The sequence below is a fragment of the Schistocerca cancellata genome, chromosome 2, assembly GCF_023864275.1.
Source record: "Schistocerca cancellata isolate TAMUIC-IGC-003103 chromosome 2, iqSchCanc2.1, whole genome shotgun sequence".
NCBI lineage: Eukaryota > Metazoa > Arthropoda > Insecta > Orthoptera > Acrididae > Schistocerca > Schistocerca cancellata.
The window spans coordinates 694,974,336-694,993,602 of record NC_064627.1 but is presented as its reverse complement, the minus strand read 5'-3'; the positions used below and the strand labels follow the sequence as shown (position 1 = coordinate 694,993,602).

Genomic DNA, 19,267 nt, shown 5'->3' with positions numbered 1-19,267 from the left:
TGACGGTTTGGATGTACCGTGCACTATTCAGTGTCCCCTCGACGATCACCAGTGGTGTACGGCCAGTGTAGGAGATCGCTCCCCACACCATGATGCCGGGTGTTGGCCCTGTGTGCCTCGGTCGTATGCAGTCCTGATTGTGGCGCTCACCTGCACGGCGCCAAACACGCATACGACCATCATTGGCACCAAGGCAGAAGCGACTCTCATCGCTGAAGACGACACGTCTCCATTCGTCCCTCCATTCACGCCTGTCGTGACACCACTGGAGGCGGGCTGCACGATGTTGGGGCGTGAGCGGAAGACGGCCTAACGGTGTGCGGGACCGTAGCCCAGCTTCATGGAGACGGTTGCGAATGGTCCTCGCCGATACCCCAGGAGCAACAGTGTCCCTAATTTGCTGGGAAGTGGCGGTGCGGTCCCCTACGGCACTGCGTAGGATCCTACGGTCTTGGCGTGCATCCGTGCGTCGCTGCGGTCCGGTCCCAGGTCGACGGGCACGTGCACCTTCCGCCGACCACTGGCGACAACATCGATGTACTGTGGAGACCTCACGCCCCACGTGTTGAGCAATTCGGCGGTACGTCCACCCGGCCTCCCGCATGCCCACTATACGCCCTCGCTCAAAGTCCGTCATCTGCACATACGGTACACGTCCACGCTGTCGCGGCATGCTACCAGTGTTAAAGACTGCGATGGAGCTCCGTATGCCACGGCAAACTGGCTGACACTGACGGCGGCGGTGCACAAATGCTGCGCAGCTAGCGCCATTCGACGGCCAACACCGCGGTTCCTGGTGTGTCCGCTGTGCCGTGCGTGTGATCATTGCTTGTACAGCCCTCTCGCAGTGTCCGGAGCAAGTATGGTGGGTCTGACACACCGGTGTCAATGTGTTCTTTTTTCCATTTCCAGGAGTGTAGGACATGAAAAGAGAAATTCGATGGTACCATAAAAATAACATGGGGTGCAATTAAAAAAGACGTACTGCTGTTCATATCTTCGCAGGGAACGAAGTTACAAGAAAGGCAGTCATGCTGATTATTGTTCCCTCTGGTAGCAAGACAACATTTGCGTGAAAGAGTTTTTATTTTTATTCTCCATTAAAAGTTATTCGAACTGGTCAAGGTAAATGGGACGCCCTGTATACAGGGTGTATATGATAAATGTTTACAGCGTACCAGAGTGGTGTAGGGTAAGTTGATATCAACACTTTCATTAAAGAATTCTTACTTAGTTACGTATTCCACAGATCATTCGAAAGATTCTCTTTTCGAAATGATGTGGAATAAGTCAGTTTACAGGAGATGTATACGTCATTAGTACTAATAAACACATTTTTTTAGTCCTAGTTATGCAACTACACTTAAACACAATTCATTTATTTACTTATTTATTTTACACAATACCAGTTTTTAAATAGAACAATGGAATAATCCTGGAGATATGATTTTAGGTTGGATTTAAAACTTGCTTTGCTACTTGTCAGATATTTTATGTTACTGGGCAAAAGATCAAAGAGTTTTGTTGCTGCGTATTGAACTCCTTTCCGAGCCACTGACACCTTTAATAATGGATAGTAAAGGCCATTTTTCCCTGTAGGTATTGAACTTACTGTTCTCCTCAAATTGCGATGGATTATTTATGACGAATTTCATTAGCGAATATATGTACTGCGATGGCGCAGTTGAAATGCTTAGCTCCTTGAGGAGGCTCATCCGTAGATGAATACCTCACATTATTCTTACTGCTCGCTTTTGGCCAGTCAGGATTTTCTAGGTAGTGAGTTGCCCCACAAAATTATTGTGTATGTCATTATTGAGTGGAAGTATGCAAAATATGTCGGGAAGTTAATTCGTTTGTGATCTATCATGTTAGGAAAAAGCCTGAGACTCGCCTGCAAAAGCCATCTAAGCTACAACGCATGCGGACAGTGCGAGATTTGTAATGTTCTCTCGCCCTCTTTTGTTACCTGCTTTCGCTAACATTAGTAAGTACCCCTTTCCTGCGAGTGTAAGGAAAGGGAAAGACCTATTATCAAATTATCCAAAAGCTAATTACATTTGCCATTAGATCTTAGCTTAAACCCAACGGGGACAGTCATGTCGTAGTAAGAAGGCCAGGGAAACAAAATAGTAAAATTTATACCAGTGCACTGCGGTGCGGGGCTACAACAACCTTATAACGATATTAACAATAAAAAAGAGCCCTAGGTTGCACAATGCTGTTTATTGGTAAAAAATTACGTGTTTCGACCGATTAGGGCATTATCAGGTTATCTGAAACTACAACAGAAAATTGACAATAGAAATTGGATGAAGAAACAATTAAGCTTTGTCGCCATATATCGACGTCGACGTATTTTTTATTTAATGACAACTACTTTGAACAAAATGACGGAGTGGCTATGGGGAGTCCATTATCCTGATAGTTACCAGTTTGTTTATGGAAAATTTTGAGGATACGGCACTGAAGACGGCGTTCTTAAAACCAAAATTTTTTTGGCGATACTTAGACAATACGTTTATGATATGGCCACATGGAAGGGATGCTCTGGATCGTTTCCTAGATCATTGTAATTGTCTGCATACCAATATTCAGTTCACGATGGAAGTCGAAAAGAATGGAAAATTTCCGTTTTTAGATGTCTTGGTCTACAGGAAGGATGATGTGACATTAGAGCACAGCGCTTATCGTAAGCCCAAGCATACAGATCGATAATCTTCATGCATCAAATTGTCATGTATCGTACCAGCTCAAAGGAGTCCTACATATATTGGCGAAAAGAGCCTATGCCATTTCACATGTAGATAGTTTGGCACAACTGGATCATCTAAAAGCAGTGTTCAAAAAGAATGTTTATACCGACAATCAGATCCGTCATGCTCTACAGATTAGAACCAACAGAAGATGCAAGCAAATCGGTGGCTTTCCTACCTTTCGTGGGAAGCATATCGTCCAAAACAGGAAGAATTTTAAAGAGATTTGATATTAAAAGTGTATTCCGTCCGCTAGGTAAGTCTAAAGCGCTTCTGGGCTCAGTGAAGATAATTTGGGTTTGAGGAAGCCCGGATTCTACAAAACTCTCTTCCTTTGCCGGAAAGCCTATATTCGGTAAACGATTCGTACGCTCCAGGATCGACACATGGAGCACCATCGTACCATGCGTTTATTTCAGCCACAAAAATCTGCAGTTGCGGAACATTATCTTACTGAAGGACGTAAAACGTAGTACGATGAGATGCAAGTGGTCGCCCTTGCGACGCGTTTTGGGACTGTGTAGTGAAAGAAGCCATTGAAATCCAACTGTCTTACAATATTATAAACAGAGATAAAGGTTACCCTGTAAGTAAGAGTTGGAACAGTGTTTCGTTTGAAGTTAAAAACAACTATCATTGTTTCAGTCATCATAAGGTGTCAAAAGTATTTGATGTCGATTTATCGTTTCCATGAGGTTTCACCACTAGTGCGCTGTCGTGCTTTGCACTAGAGGTCAGTTATGTTCGCGCATGCGCGGTGTGTCCCACAGACAGAGTATAAAGGAGCTGCCGCTGCGTGTTTGACTTCATCCGTCCTATGCTCTGTTATGCCATCGTTGCCTGGATCTCAGCCCCCCTCCTCTCCCCCCGCTTTTATAAGGCCATCCAAATCCTTGAACGCCACGCACTCCACCTTGCCTTCCACATCCGACTTCCATCCCCCACATGGATTCTGTACGAACTCATCCACTTCCCCCACCTCCTCCTTTCCTCCAACATATCGACATCCTTACACTGTCTGCAGGCTTGATGTCCCCACCTCCTCGTGTCCTCCTTCCTCCTCCGCCCATTGCGGCTCCTCTATCGTTGTATCCCACCCTCTTTCCACAACCACATCTTCCATATCCTCCATAACGGCAATTTCCAGCACCTCTCCCTCCTGGGTGATGAACTTCGCCGTGATGTCTACCCTTCTTATCAACTGTAGCCCGGCCTTGTTTCCGCCCCTCCCCAGGGCCCCCCATTTCTAATTCCCTCCTTCCATCTGAGCGATTTTTCCCCTTTCCCCCCTGAGTCTTGGCACTCCCTCCTCGGCTGTTTCCCTCTCCCATCTTTCCCTCCCCAGCCCCTTTCGGTGCACCACCCACCCCATTCCGCCTTCCCCCTTCTCTACCCCCTTCCTCGCACTGCCCCTTCCCCTTCCCGCCCCCTACTCCCTTCTCCCTCGTCTCCCCACCCCTGGCAGACCCTCAAAGCTTTTTATTCATCATCGAGTGTGCAGCATCAGTGTTCGTTTCGGTGCAGTTCTACAATGTCGTCAAGTGTGTAGTTTCTAATCGTGTGCTCGACTTGTATATACTTTTGTTGTCCATGGTTTTTCCATGCTGCACTGCCCATCGTGTGGCTGTTTTAATCGTTCTGCGACTTGTTGTGCTCCTGCCATACTTGGACTTGAGTCTTTTAATACTCACAGTGTGTGGTTTTTTTGTGTAAAATATTTTTTTGTTTTTAATCTCCATTTTACAGTCACCCCTTTCTTTTGTATACTTTCTCCTATTATCTTCCCCCTTGTTTATGTCTATGTTCACAAATGTTTCCCCTTTTTATTTTTTTAAATGTCTTCCTGTACACTTGTGACATCTCTCGGCTGAAGAGCAGCGCCTATGCTGCTACCAGCCCACCCCAGATGGGGAATTGAAATCACAAATTCCAGCTCCGGTAAGTAAGTGCGACGGCTTACTCACCTGAAGATGGTGACCAGGTTGACTGCCGAAATACTGTGTCAAGAAGACATTATGTTTTGGCTGGAGATCCGACATAGGTATCATGAATAATCTGCCGTTTATCTCAACGGATTTCCCCATTTGCAGGCCATATCTTCGCTAGGGTGATGCCCGTCTGGATTTGCTCCGCTTAGATGCTTTTGGTACCGCGTCACGTGCTGGCGACGCTACCAGACGGCATCCAACTTCGCAGTGGTCATAATGTTTTGTCTTATCAGTGTACTTAAAAAGTGTAACCGTTGATTTATCTAGCGTGAAGTGGGTCATCAGTCATATCACTGTAGAATAAAACCTCTCCCATAAAGTGAAGACCCTGGAACAAAGTGCCATGTATCATTTTCATTAGGGAAGTTTCCGTTTAGATATAGTACTGCATAATTCTTTTTACTTTATCTTCTTATTGTATATCAGGTTCCCGACTAAATTTATTGCTTTATGAAGCTCAACCACATTTCTTTATCTTGTTTCTAATTTTTTTCTGTTTAACTATTCTACGTTCACATTTCCTATTTTTACGTGGATGTAGTTCGCTCCTTCCTCTCTGCTACAACCATTTTCTACTCATGGCTTTGTACCTGCATTTGGCACCACGTAGCGCGTGTTAGCTTCAGTAACCCCATGGGTCGCTTCCGATTCAAAAAAATGGTTCAAATGGCTCTGAGCACTTGGCGACTTAACTGCTGAGGTCATCAGCATGGCCACCATGGCCGGCGCTTCCGATTCCATCATTACTGTACATACAGTGACTGTGAGTGCATTTCGGTCCCCGGCGCATTGTTCCGGGATCATGTTTTCAGCTTATGAGCGTGACCCACAAGGCACGAGGTAAATCGACAGTTGCGGGGCGGGGTGGCCGAGCGGTTCTAGGCGGTACAGTGTGGAACCGCCCGACCGCTACGGTCGCAGGTTCGAATCCTGCCTCGGGCATGGGTGTGTGTGATGTCCTTAGGTTAGTTAGGTTTAAGTAGTTCTAAGTTCTAGGGGACTGATGACCACAGAAGTTAAGTCCCGTAGTGTTCAGAGCCATTTGAATCATTTTTTTAAAATCGATAGTTACACTAAGTGGTTTATTTTTGGTGGTTTTTATACCGTCTTCGACGGTGTTTTTCAGGGTCAGTTACTGGGTGTTTTAGGCGTTCTTGAAGGCATGATTTTCTATCCCTTTCATGTTATATATTTACGTTTTTGTCTTATCGTTTGAGTATAGTAGTTAAAATAACGCCAGGTTATTTAATAAGACCATTTTCTACTGTAGTTCCAAATAACCTGATGAGGCCCTACCCATCTGAAACGCGTCTTTTTTTAACTAATCAAGAGCATTATGTAGCCTGTGACTGTTTCTTAATATGAAAGAAAACAGTGTTAAAATTCATAAAATTACTGCATAATATTTGGTGCAACGTCATTTTTATTATTTTGTAAGTGCACGACTGAGCCAGTTACATAACAGGGTGAGAGAATGTTAAAAATTTAACGCGGCGCGCATGCGCTGTAGCTTAGGTAGTTTTTATAGGCGTATTTGAGGTTCTTTCACGGCTTGATAGAAAACAAATGTGTCGTATCAAACTCTTTGTCGACTTCCGCGTACTTATATGGTTGGTTGGTTAGTTTGGGGAAGGAGACCAGACAGCGAGGTCATCGGTCTCATCGGATGAGGGAAAGACGGGGAAGGAAGTCGGCCGTGCCCTTTGAAAGGAACCATCCCGGCATTTGCCTGGAGCGATTTAGGGAAATCACGGAAAACCTAAATCAGGATGGCCGGACGCGGGATTGAACCGTCGTCCTCCCGAATGCGAGTCCAGTGTCTAACCACTGCGCCACCTCGCTCGGTCTTATATGGTACTTCGCAATCAGTTATCTATTTACACCCTATATGGACGAGGCCACCAACCACACAACAGTCAATTCAAATGGTTCTAAGCACTATGGGACTTAACATCTAAGGTAATGTAATGAGCGTATGGCATTGGTGGCCGGGAGACCCCTCGCGGGGCGGTTCGGCCGCCGCTCCACAAGTTCTTTAACGCCACTACGGCGACTTGCGAGTGAATGAGGATAAAATGAGGATGAAATACACACAACACCCAGTCATCTCGAGTCAGAGAAGATCCCAGACCCCGCCGGGAATGAACCCTGGATCCCGTGCGCGGGAAACGAGAACGCTACCGCAAGACCACGAGCCGCGGACACATCTGAGGTCATCAGTCCCCTAGACTTAGAACTACTTAAACCTAAATAACCTAAGGACATCACGCACATTCATGCCCGAGGCAGGATTCAAACCTGCGACCGTAGCAGCAGCGCGGTTCCGGACTGAAGCGCCTAGAACCGCTCTGTCACAGCGGCCGGCAATAGTCAATTACCACTTGACAGTTACCCAGGAGTCGCCGCCGAAAGTTGGTGGATGCATACCAGTTTAACACTACGGATACAAACCTGACAAGATTTTTATTTAGTCAACGATACCACGTATTCAGGCGTAAACAAAATTTCGTTTACCTTTCGCCATTTTAAAAGCAGGAGGGTTACATCTTTTGCAATCTAAAGTCGAAACTTGAACTTTTTGTGGGTATCGGCTGCCTGGTAACTTGGTTTAGGAGTGATGGTGTGAGGGACGACAGTGGCGGGACTGACCTTGAAGGGTCTGCAGAGCGGGCGGTGTGTGCTCCAGTGCGCCCGCTGGTGGTCCCTGCAGCAGTAGAACACCTGCTGGCAGCCCCCGCAGCGCTGGCTCGCCTCGCCGCCGCACTGCGCGCACCGTTCCGGCGCCATCTGCACAGCACAGACACGCGCCGCTCACTGCCCGCTTTCCACGTCAGAATGACAATGCAGTTACGTACATCAAAACGACAACACTAGTCACACCTACAAAGTACACTGAAGCGCCAAAGAAACTGTTATAGGCAGGCGTATTCAAATATAGAGATATGTAAAAAGTCAGAATACGGCGCTGCGGTTGGCAGCGTCTATATAAGACAAAAAGTGTCTGGCGCAGTTGTTAGATCTGTTACTGCAGCTACACTCATGCTCATAAATTAAGGATATTTGCAGAATGTGGTGCCACACAGAGGCACTACACAAAACTGGCGCTAATAGCATAGGCACTTAGGGAACACACACAACGCAGATTGTAAGTCCACGGAATTGGTGATAAGTTGAGAAAACCGTCCCGAAACACATGCGCCACAAAACACCACTGTTTCCTGCGCATGTACCCCGACATCAATATGGGATATGATCACCGTGCACACGTACACAGGCCGCACAACGAGTTGGCATACTCTGGATCAGGTGGTCGAGCAGATGCTGGGGCATAGCCTCCCATTCTTGCACCAGTGCCTGTCGCAACTCCTGAAGTGTCGTAGGGGTTTGAAGACGTGGAGCGATACGTCGACCGAGAACATCCCAGACGTGGTCGATGGGGTTTAGGTCTGGAGAACAGGCAGGCCACTCTGTTCGCCTGATATCTTCTGTTTAAAGGTACTCCTCCACGATGGTAGCTCGGGAGGGGCGTGCGTTACCATCCATCAGGAGGAAGGTGGGGCCCACTACACTACTGAAAAGACGGACCTTACTGGTGCAAAATGACGTCCCAATACACCTGACCTGTTAGAGTTCCTCTGTCAAAGACATGCAAGGGATGTACGTGCACCAATCATAACCCCAGCCTACACCATCAAACCACGACCTCTATACAGGTCCCTTTCACGGACATTAAGGGGTTGGTATCTGGTTCCTGGTTCACGCCAGATGACAACCTGGCGAGAATCACTGTTCAGACTATACCTGGACTCGTCCGTGGACATACCCTGGGACCACTGTTCCAATGGCTGTGTACTTGCTCTTGACACCAGTCATTACGGGCTCTCCTGTGATCAGGGTTCAGTGGAATGCACCTTGCGGTCTCCGGGCGAATAAACCATGTCTGTTCAGCCGTCTGTAGACTGTATGTCTGAAAACAATTGTTCCAGTGGCTGCAGTACTGTCCCGAGCAATGCTACCTGCAGTACACCGTGGCCGTTGCGGGCACTGATGGTGAGATATCTGTTTTCTTGTGGTGTTGTACACTGTGGACGTCCAGTACTGTAGCGCCTGGACACATTTCCTGTATGCTGGAATCGTTGCCATAATCCTGAGATCACACTTTGTGGCACACGGAGGGCCCGTGCTACGACCTGCTGTGTTTGACCAGCCTCCAGTCGCCCTAGTATTCTACCCCTCATAACGTCGTCAATATGTGTTCTTTGAGCCATTTTCAACACACAGCTACCCTTAGCACGTCTGAAAACGTCTGCACATTTACTCGCTGTACCGTTCTCTGACATGCGCCAACACACCTCTGCGTATATGGACTGCTGCCAGCGCCACCGTGCGACGACGGCAGGTCAAATGCACCGCTTGGTCATACACCGAGGTGATCCACCAGAGCGTTCTTTCACCATGTATCAGCATTATCCTTCATTTATGAGCATGACAGCTTATCAAGATTTAAGTGAGTCTGAATGTGGTGTTATAGTCAGCGCACGAGCGATGGGACACAGCATCTACGAGGTAGCGGTAAAGTGGGTATTTTCCCGTACGACCATTTCACGAGTGTACCGTGAATATCATGAGTCAGGTAAAACATCAAATCTCCGACATCGCTGCGGCTGGAAAAAAATCCTACAAGAACGGGGCCAACGACGACTGAAGAGAATCGTTCAACGTGGCAGAAGTGCAACCCCTCCGCAAAGTGCTGCAGATTTGAATGCAGGGCCATCAACAAGTGTCAGCAGGCAAATCATTCAACGAAACATCATCTATATGAGCTTTCGAAGCTGAAGACCCACTGGTGTACCCTTGATGACTGCACGACACAAAGCCTTACGTCTCGCCTGGACCCGTCAACTCCGACATCGGACTATTCATGACTTGAAACATGTTGCCTGGTCGGACGAGTCTCATTTCATATTGTATCGAGCAGATGGACGAATACGGGTATGGGGACAAACCTCGTGAACCCATGAACCCTGCGTGTGAGCAAGAGACTGTTCAAGCTGGTGGAGACTCTGTAATGGAGTGGGACACGTGCAGTTGGAGTGACGTGGGACCCCCAATACGTCTAGACAGGACTCTGATATATTACAAGTACATGAGCATCGTGTCTGATCACCGGCATCCATTCATGTCCATTGCGCATTCCGACGGACTTGGGCAATTCCAGCTGGACAATGTAACACCCCAAACATCCACAAAATGGTTCAAATGGCTCTGAGCACTATGGGACATAACATCTATGGTCACCAGTCCCCTAGAACTTAGAACTGCTTAAACCTAACTAACCTAAGGACAGCACACAACACCCAGTAATCAAGAGGCAGAGAAAATCCCTGACCCCGCCGGGAATCGAACCCGGGAACCCGGGCGTGGGAAGCGAGAACGCTACCGCACAACCACGAGCTGCGGACCCCACACATCCACAATTGCTACAGAATGGCTCCAGGAACAATCTTCTGGCTATAAACACTTCCGCCGGCCACCAAACTCCTCAAACATGAACATTATTGAGGATATCTGGGATGCCTTGCAACGTGCTGTTCAAAATAGATCTCTACCCGCTCGTACTCTTACGGATTTATGGATAGCCCTCTATGATTCATGGCGTCAGTTCCCTCCAGTAGTACTTCAGACATTAGTCGAGTCCGTGCCATGTCGGGTGGCGGCACTTCTGCTTGCTCGCGGGGACCCTACATGCTATTAAACAAGTATACCAGTTCTTTGGCTCTTCATTATACTGTAGTTAAAAAGCAGCTGTTACGCAGTGCATTCTACACAGCGGATGATTAGTTGGAAAAAAAATTGGCCGAATGCGAGTACGACTCGCGCGCTGAGGGTTCCGTACAAAATTGATTATGTGTCTAGATAGTTCATCCATCCTGGGAATCGAAAATCTCGACGACTTCTGCCTGTATCGATACTGGCAAGACAACGATCCCGTGAATTCCAATATCGTATCAAAATCTCTACAGTAGTTTTTGGCACTAGTCTGTACATACAAAAAACAATCATGCACGCTACTTTAGTTTATATAGGGTAGTATAGATGCCCCTGACTAAGGATTTTACGGAACACAGAACACATTCAAGAACCACGTTTGAGATTTTCGTATTCTTTCACTCGCTACACGCAAACTAATAGTCCTACAGAAAAAATGAACAAGACCTTTTCGTATGGAATTTAACGTCGTTCAGGTTTGTACTGCGATATACTGTATTTTCGTTGGAGGCTACGGTTTACGAGTTACTCGAGAAAAACATATAAAAGTGATCTTCAAAAGCGTTTTTCTTAAATAACTCTAAAATTGTGGACTCCAGGGAAAATGTATCCGAAAATTTAACAAAATAAAGTTTCCTAAAAAAATTTCATGTTTATTTTTCTGAAAGACTAACAATTTGGACCTAGCGAGCGACAGAGTATAAAAATTTCGCGTATGGTTTTTTAAGGCCCCTGCTCATAAATATGGGGAGACGAGTCACTTTGTCAAGTGTTATTTTTTTCCGCCTTGTACAAACTCTAGCGATTGATCAATGAGAGGATACAGAACAAAAAAGATCTAATGAACTTACATCTGGAAATGCACGGTTTCTATGCTAGAGACCATTTATTCAGTCATACATTGTTACACAAGCTGCATATGCACAGAGACAATATTTTATAAAATATTTTTATTTATTTTTTAAGGCAAGACTGCAATTTACGTTTTATCTTTGCATACTTTAATAATTTTCTGTTATGCTTTTGATAGATGATGAATGCTCCGTAAATTCTAATAGCAAAAAGGTATTTTTTTCGTGTGACATAATTGCAGTTTAACGATTTCCGGATTTTTTACCTTTACTTGTATTGTGAAACCTTGCTTCTTGGCATATTTCATGATTCTAGCACAATGGGAAGTATACTACGGGTTTTGATGAGTGAGTCTGAGAGTATGAAAATATGTGACATAAACGGTCATATCTTTAGCCATATCTTTCAACTGCGTTAACTTACTAGCTTAAATGTTTCACACTGCCTCAGCATGTGACATAAATTTCAATTTGACACTTCAACTTGTCTCTTGAAAAGAGGAACCTTAACAGTCGCACTGACAGACGGACAGGCGGACAACAAAGCGAGCATTCAAGAGTTTCGTTTTCACTGATTGAGCTACGGAACCCCTTAAACACAGGGGACGGGTGTGGTAAAAAGGTAAAACAAATAAGTTTGGCAAGAGTGGTAATATAACATCTCTGTCATTTATCATCACTCTTTTGAATTTTTAACATTTCTATAAAGCTCTGCAATCTTCCATTATCCTGATACCAGCAATAGTGTGAATAGTGTTACATTATGGAAAAAGGTCTGTAGGGTGCCTATAGTGGGTATGGTGACAGACTGAGAGCTGAATCGACAGCGTAGCACTAGCTTTTTAGATTGTTAAATAACTTCTTTGAAACTATTATTGCAAATTTGGGAGAAACCGAATGGCTCTGGGCTGTTTTAAAGGGACTGGCACTGTATTCGGGAGGATGGAGGCTCCAGTCTCCATCTGAGCCTCCTGATGTATTTTTACCGTTGTTTCCCAAAACTACTTCGGGCAATTGTCGGGTTGGTTCCTTCTATAAGACCACGGGCGACTACCTGTCTCATCCTCGTCCAAACTAGAGCCGTATATGTGTATTGCGTTCTTACGCTGTAGTACAAGCTGCAGTGAAATAGTACTCCTTCCCCACGCACGTCTTTTCAGGCGTGAATTCAGCCAAGGCTTCACTTCTGTTGATGACGATGCACGACGACATGAACTGAGCAAGTGGAGGAGCGCTCGGAACGAGGCGTTATTCAGCGAATGGAGTGGCCCGCCCATTTGCCTGGCTTTAACGCCACAGATCTGTACTGTAGCATGTCCGCATGTACGCCCTACCACAAGAACTCCTTAACCGATCTCGTGGCCAACGTGGCAGCACGTCGCGGAGGATGCGTCATCGTCCGTGGTGATCGCGCAACCTGTTAAGAACCATGTCCCGCCCTTTGCAGTTTCCAGGGGACCATCATAAATATAGGTCATTCATTCATTTCATTGTCTGGTCAGCATTTCCACAAGGTAGCAACTCCAATGGCCTTGTTGGTTCCCTCGATCAGGTCCTGTGTTGTGCTGCGTTGTTCAAGTTGAGGACAAATTAGCAGGTGGGCCGGGACTTGTATTGGTCCGCACTCGCAGGATGTATCTCCATCGGCTGGAAGAATGCCCCATTTTCGTATATTGGTCTTGCATAGAGGAACGCCCACCCTAAGACGATTGAGCGATCTCCAAATAGGGTAGGGCAAGTCCTTCCCTGGAGCTAGCTCTTCCTGTACAGGGATATCAGGTGTTAGCTTGCTCTTCCACCTGGTGATGCGGTTAGACTCTGGTGTTCCCTCTAATGGTTGATTTCTGGCGATGAAGCTCTTTCTCGACTTCAGTCGACGGACTACAGCCAGATGATCATGCAGTGGATGTCGGGGATCATACGTTTGCTTAGACCTCACTACAGCATCAGCAACAGCACTTCTAATACTGGGGGGAGCTATTCCAACAATCGGGCAGATTTTACCGACTGGAGTTAGATTCATACATCCCGACAAGATTCGGAAGGTCTCGTTGACTGCAATATCAACCTGTTTGCTGTGGCTGGATGCAATCCACACAGGTGAAGCATACTCTGCAGCGCACACGCAAAGAAAGAGCCGAAATTCTGACGACGGGAGGACTTGCTCCCCAGTCGGTGGATGTGACCTTCCTCAAGATGTTATTCCGTGAACTGACTTTCAGCCTGGTGTTATGGCAATGTTTCTTGAAGGACAGAGTTCGGTCAAGGGTAACACCCACATATATTGGTGTTGAACGAACCTCCAGTCGTTTGCTTTGCCATGTAACACCCAGTTCCCGCCGAGCTTCTTTATTCTTCAAGTGAAATGCGGACACCTGAGTCTTGTTGGGATTTGGCTTTAGATGATTGACTTTGTAGTAGGAGCCAAGCGTATCTAGCGCAGAAGTCAACTTTTCCTCTACTTCTTCAAACGTCTTTCCTTGAGCAGCCACTGCAATATCGTCAGCATAGATGAAAAGCCTGGAATTTTCCATTACGGGCTTGTCATTAGTGTAAACATTGAAGAGCATAGGATCGAGCACACTGCCTTGAGAGCCGCGCGGGATTAGCCGAGCGGTCTGGGGCGCTGCAGTCACGGACTGTGTGGCTAGTCCCGGTGGAGGTTCGAGTCCTCCCTCGGGCATGGGTGTGTTTGTCCTTAGGATAATTTAGGTTAAGTAGTGTGTAAGCCTAGGGACTAATGGCCTTAGCAGTTAAGTCCCATAAGATTTCACACACATTTGAACATTTGAACTGACCTGAGGTAAACCATTCTTTTGTATGCGCCATCTACTCTTCTTACCATGGCGAGAGACTTGACTCTTCTGTTCTGCACGAGAGTACCAATAACGGTTGTTAGTTGGTAATCCTTGGTGAAGTGACTATGGATAAAAGTGTCAGTCTGCTCGTCACATTGCGTATTTCTTTTGGTTACCTTCAGTACTATACCGTAGCAGTTCTTTCTATGTATGGTCCACATTTCATCGGGCTATGTTACTTAGCAATAAGACATCGTGCGAAAGTTACTTTTATCTTTAACTTTTGCGCACTAGAGTATCTAAATACATAATTAAGTTTATGGTGCGTAATTTAATTTTACAAAGTGAGTCGGAAGATAATTTCTGATCCATTAGAAGCGGGTAGCTCATTCCACACTTGATTTGAAAAATGTAAGAAATAATCATCTTCATAAATCGAAACCACTAGGACATAAGACAATTCACAATTTAGCATACTCTACACTGCATTTCCAAAATACGTTTATAGATCACCTGAATGATCGATAGTTGAAAGAATTACCGGCTGATAACAGTAACCAACACAAAACATTTTAGTACATTACTGCATATTCGTTGTAATAATACCATAGCGACGTATGAATCGTTTGTTATTATCAGTGGAATAGAACGCCATTTCTCACATGCTAAACTATATTTAGAACTAAACCTGAGGAACATCAAGCGAGATGACGTAGTTATTAACACAGAAGGGTTGTAATGGGAAGGAATTTCGTTCAGATCCACATCTGGTCAGCTACATTAAAGTTACCCGTTTTCAAGCACTTCATTTAATTGTCCCGTGTGTCGCCAGACAGAAATCACAAACCACGTCAGAGGCTGACAAACTGTGTTCATAAACCGAAACAGTAAGTGCGCTTCGCATGCGGCCAGCGTTTTGGCTTTCTTGCACAGCGGCAGCATCGAGTCACCGCGTTACCGCTGCCTTCCTCTCCTAGCGACAACTCCGTGCTGTACCAACACCGACTCAAAGGAAGGCCTCGGCGCTTGTTGGTGACGTCACGTCAGCTAGGCACGGCGAACGCCAGGTCTGTTGCAGGCAGAAACGCCTGGGTGTGCTTATCACTGTAAATCTCTTATTTTTGGACAAAATGTTTGGTATTGTTTTGGATTCTGCAGTTTTATTTAGATGAAAGATTTTCTTACTACCGTAAAGCTACAAATGAAGATCATAGTTTTGTATTACTGAATCCTGTCGAAACAAACGTAGATCAATATGAGAAGATGCTTTGCCCCATTGTAAGCTTCGGAAATTTTACATTCAAGTAACTATATTTACTTGATCCATTTTGTTATCGAAACTTACCAACCCCCTTACAATGAACTCATTTCTTTTATTTATTTATTTTCGTTTGACATCGTCACTGGAAATGCGAACTAATTTACATGTGTTAATGTCCAACTGTTGCCAGTCATTAGAGTACAGTCGTTTTCAACAAAAGGAATTATAAACATGAAACAAAATAGCTTCATACATCGAAAATACTGCTGAGCTTAAACTTTTTTAAACATGCACATTAGAAAAGATAAAAAAATTTATTTGATAAAACAAGTATCTCTCTTTTGCCTCTTCTTCTGTCCCCCACCCCCTCCCCCAACATATACAATCGCAAGATATTTCATTAACATTCAGTGCTCCTCACCCCATAGTCAACCAAGATACCTAAAGAAGAGCACCAATATGTTCACAGTTTCTTGTAAAAGCAACCCAGTACAAACGTAACTTCCTCAGATTTATAAATAAGGTAAAGAAGCACGAATTCTGTTGCTGCTGGACCATGAAGTTGTTTTTGTATGTCAATCCTTAAAACAGGTGGAAATTTAAGTTCAGGAGTTCACTATTTGTTAAGAAGTGTAATGAATTGCACAATTAATTGATTGCAGAAATCTCTCAGAACAATGTGTGTTGGTCAACTACCGCCAATAGTTTCACATTTTCCTGTGTCAGGGAGGGAGACACCACCATTGTGAGTATGCCTGCGACAGACCTGGCGTTCGCCGTGCCTAGCTGACGTGACGTCACCAACAAGCGCCAAGGCCTTCCTTTGAGTCGATGTTGACTGTACTCACTGCTCAACGCGCATGCGGACTGTTCGCGAATTAATGCGGCTATGGTTTGAAATTCAGAATGATCTTATTTTCCGGATATTCTCTGCATCACCCGCTGATAGGTCAATCAAAATCATCATGCACCTCACAAAACACTCAAACTCACACGTGCACATCACATTTTTTTGTGGTAGTATATTAATTTGCGTTCTTGGAAACATTTGCATTCCACAGGCAAATCGTAAAACTCACTTAAAACAAAACTAGTCAGACTATTTGAACAAATTACATGGAACAGATAAACACATTTGGTGCTAGTAATAATAACAACAGTTTCACGTGTCTCTAAGGTCAGGTGCAAGCCTGCCAGCTAGACGGCACTTCGTCAACTTCTGAGTTCCTAACCTTCCCTGTTATCCAGCCGTATAAAAGGGACCGACAGTTTAATGCGAACTAAATTTTGTTTCTGATGAATCTCTACGTCATTGAGAGGTGAATGTTAGGTTAAGAGATAGAAGTACAGTTAGTGTTCGGCTAGGTCAAAGTGATTTCTAAAGGTCTTGCAGCAGAACCATAGAGAGGGTTACTGCGTTACTAGCGATCATTTTGGTTATTTACAGCTGGAACACGAAAGAAGCAGTCACAGACGGATTCTTTGTGCTCTGTGTCAGAAGAATGTCGAGAGCCTGTGCGTCCGCAAATTTACTGCCGTAAACACTCGGTTCCGGTTTATCGCTTGCGAGCACCTGGAGCAAACAGGAGGTGCGGGCTCTAAAAGAGAACTGGTCGCTCACAGCGGTGAGGAGGGTGGAAGAGGGGGCGTTGGGGAGGGGGGGGGGCTGCTAACGACGGCTGTCTGCTGCCGCTGCCCGCGGCAGGCCAGGCCAGGCCTTAAATTTAGCAGACCGCGGCGGCCGCCTGCCTACTAGGGCAGCTCAACGGATCCGGTTGACTGGTGAGCAAATCAAAGTTGCAACTACAGCTCTGTCTGCAGTTACATTTGGGACTATCATAAGAGCCGACAGACAAATCGGAGGCTTTCCGGAGGGAAGTGTGTGGTCGTTTGGTCTGGAATACATGGACATCAAATAACATGGTGCCACAGTTTCTGCCGTAATGCCGCCAGCTACCCTGAAGCCTGCTGTGGACAACCCTTGCTCTGCACACTACACCACAATGCCTAACCCCATTTTCATCAGTTAAGAAGGTATGAGGTTCACAACAGTGAAAACAAGTCTGCCGTCACTAATTGCACCTGTAGTTTTCACTCCTGTAGTGTTGAAAGTGGTGTTTGTTTACATTTATGTATTCCTCCCCATTGTAGGGTTCAAATGGCTCTGAGCACAATGGGACTTAACAGCTGAGGTCATCAGTCCCCTAGAAATTAGAACTACTTAAACCTTACTAACCTAAGGACATCACACACATCCATACCCGAGGCAGGATTCGAACCTGCGACCGTAGCGGTCGCGCGGTTCCAGACTGAAGCACCTAGAACTGCTCGGCCACCCCGGCCAGCCAAGTTGTATGAATGCCTGACGTAGGTGCATACCTAACCAGTTGCCGGCCGGTGTGGCCGTGCGGTTCTAGGCGCTTCAGTCTGGAACCGCGTGACCACTACGGTCGCAGGTTCGAATCCTGTCTCGGGCATGGATATGTGTGATGTCCTTAAGTTAGTTAGGTTTAAGTAGTTCTAAGTTCTAGGGGACTGATGACCACAGATGTTAAGTCCCACAGTGCTCAGAGCCATTTGAACCATTCGTATCCTCACTCTGTCATATACAAAGCAGGTCGTAATGCACAAACAAACGAGATTCTGTCTGCCACTGTCACGGAATAAATATGGCGTTCTGATCTAATGAGTACATTGACAGTTCTTGATGCTCGGCGCCTGCCGACACGATGCCACTGACGCGGCCGTGGCTTGTACCGTGTGCTACCCTAATCGAAGAGCTCCATCAGTGATCAGATTCCTGCGTGCTGTATAACAAACTCGAAAAACAATATTTTTATACTGATACTGGCGCCATTCGCCTATAATAATTGTTATTTTATTGTTATACGATCCATATTTTGGCCTTAGGCCATTTTCGAGTACAAAAACTTAACTATATGTCAACAGTTCTCCTATAGGGCCCAGAAATGAAAGACCTCAAAATATTTAGGCGTTTTAGAGATGTTCTCACTTATAATAATGACAGACCTGGCCTATATGACCAGATAACTTTTTCAACAAGAACTTGAACTAGTCTGACGTCTTTTAATATAAGAATAGTTTTTGTACTTGAAAATGGCCTAAGGCCGAAATCTGTATCGTATCACAGTGAAATAAAAATTATTACAGTCAAATCGCGGCGGCATCATTCAAAAAATTTACCATCACTGTGGCTCCAGCTAAAATAGAAATTAGAAAAAGAGTTGTCTGAGAAGGAGCGGCAGTAACAGACGAGGACCAGTGAGAAGTGAAGACATGGAAGTGTTTGTTGTAGCTGCAATATCCCTTGATTCTCATGCCGGCTTACAATAAATTCCTGGTAAAGGAGTCAAACCCCAGACCCCTACAGTCGTCAGGATCGTGTCGAGCAGTGATGCGTTGAGGAGGATCTGTGGTGGTGAGTGACAAGAAAACATTATTCACAGAATGGTCTTATGGTCTTCCCAGGGCGCTGGCAGCTCAGTCGGGGCGGCGGAGTGCAGGGTCCGTCAGCAGTAGCGTATGAGCGTACAAGCTGTAGTGCAAGATTGGAGCAGCAGTTTCTCGCCGCAGAACACGTGACCTGCGGTTGCTCCGGGGCCGTGGCGAGCGGCTAGCGTTTACGCGGCCTTGAAAAAATCCCGAGCAGGCGCTAGGCAGGGGCGCGTATGGCCGTGTTTTCGTGCTTGGAGGAATTTATATGCCAGAGAAAAATTGATAACAACAAAACTAAAAGTGACACGCAGGTTTCAGTTGTCACTCATGGACAGAAAAATATGTAGAACTAAATTATCTAGAAGTTCCACAAAAATATATGATATGT

The 19,267-nt window shown here is 45.6% G+C and overlaps 1 protein-coding gene across 1 annotated transcript in view; it reads right to left on the bottom strand.

Annotated features, from left to right (window-relative positions):
- The window catches only part of LOC126162468 (SET domain-containing protein SmydA-8-like), a 264,899-nt gene that overhangs the window by 168,507 nt on the left and 77,125 nt on the right, over positions 1-19,267 (bottom strand). The window contains exon 2 of the mRNA XM_049918999.1: positions 7,394-7,531. Within this exon, the coding sequence (XP_049774956.1) occupies positions 7,394-7,531 (138 nt within the window). The remainder of the gene's footprint in view (positions 1-7,393; positions 7,532-19,267) is intronic.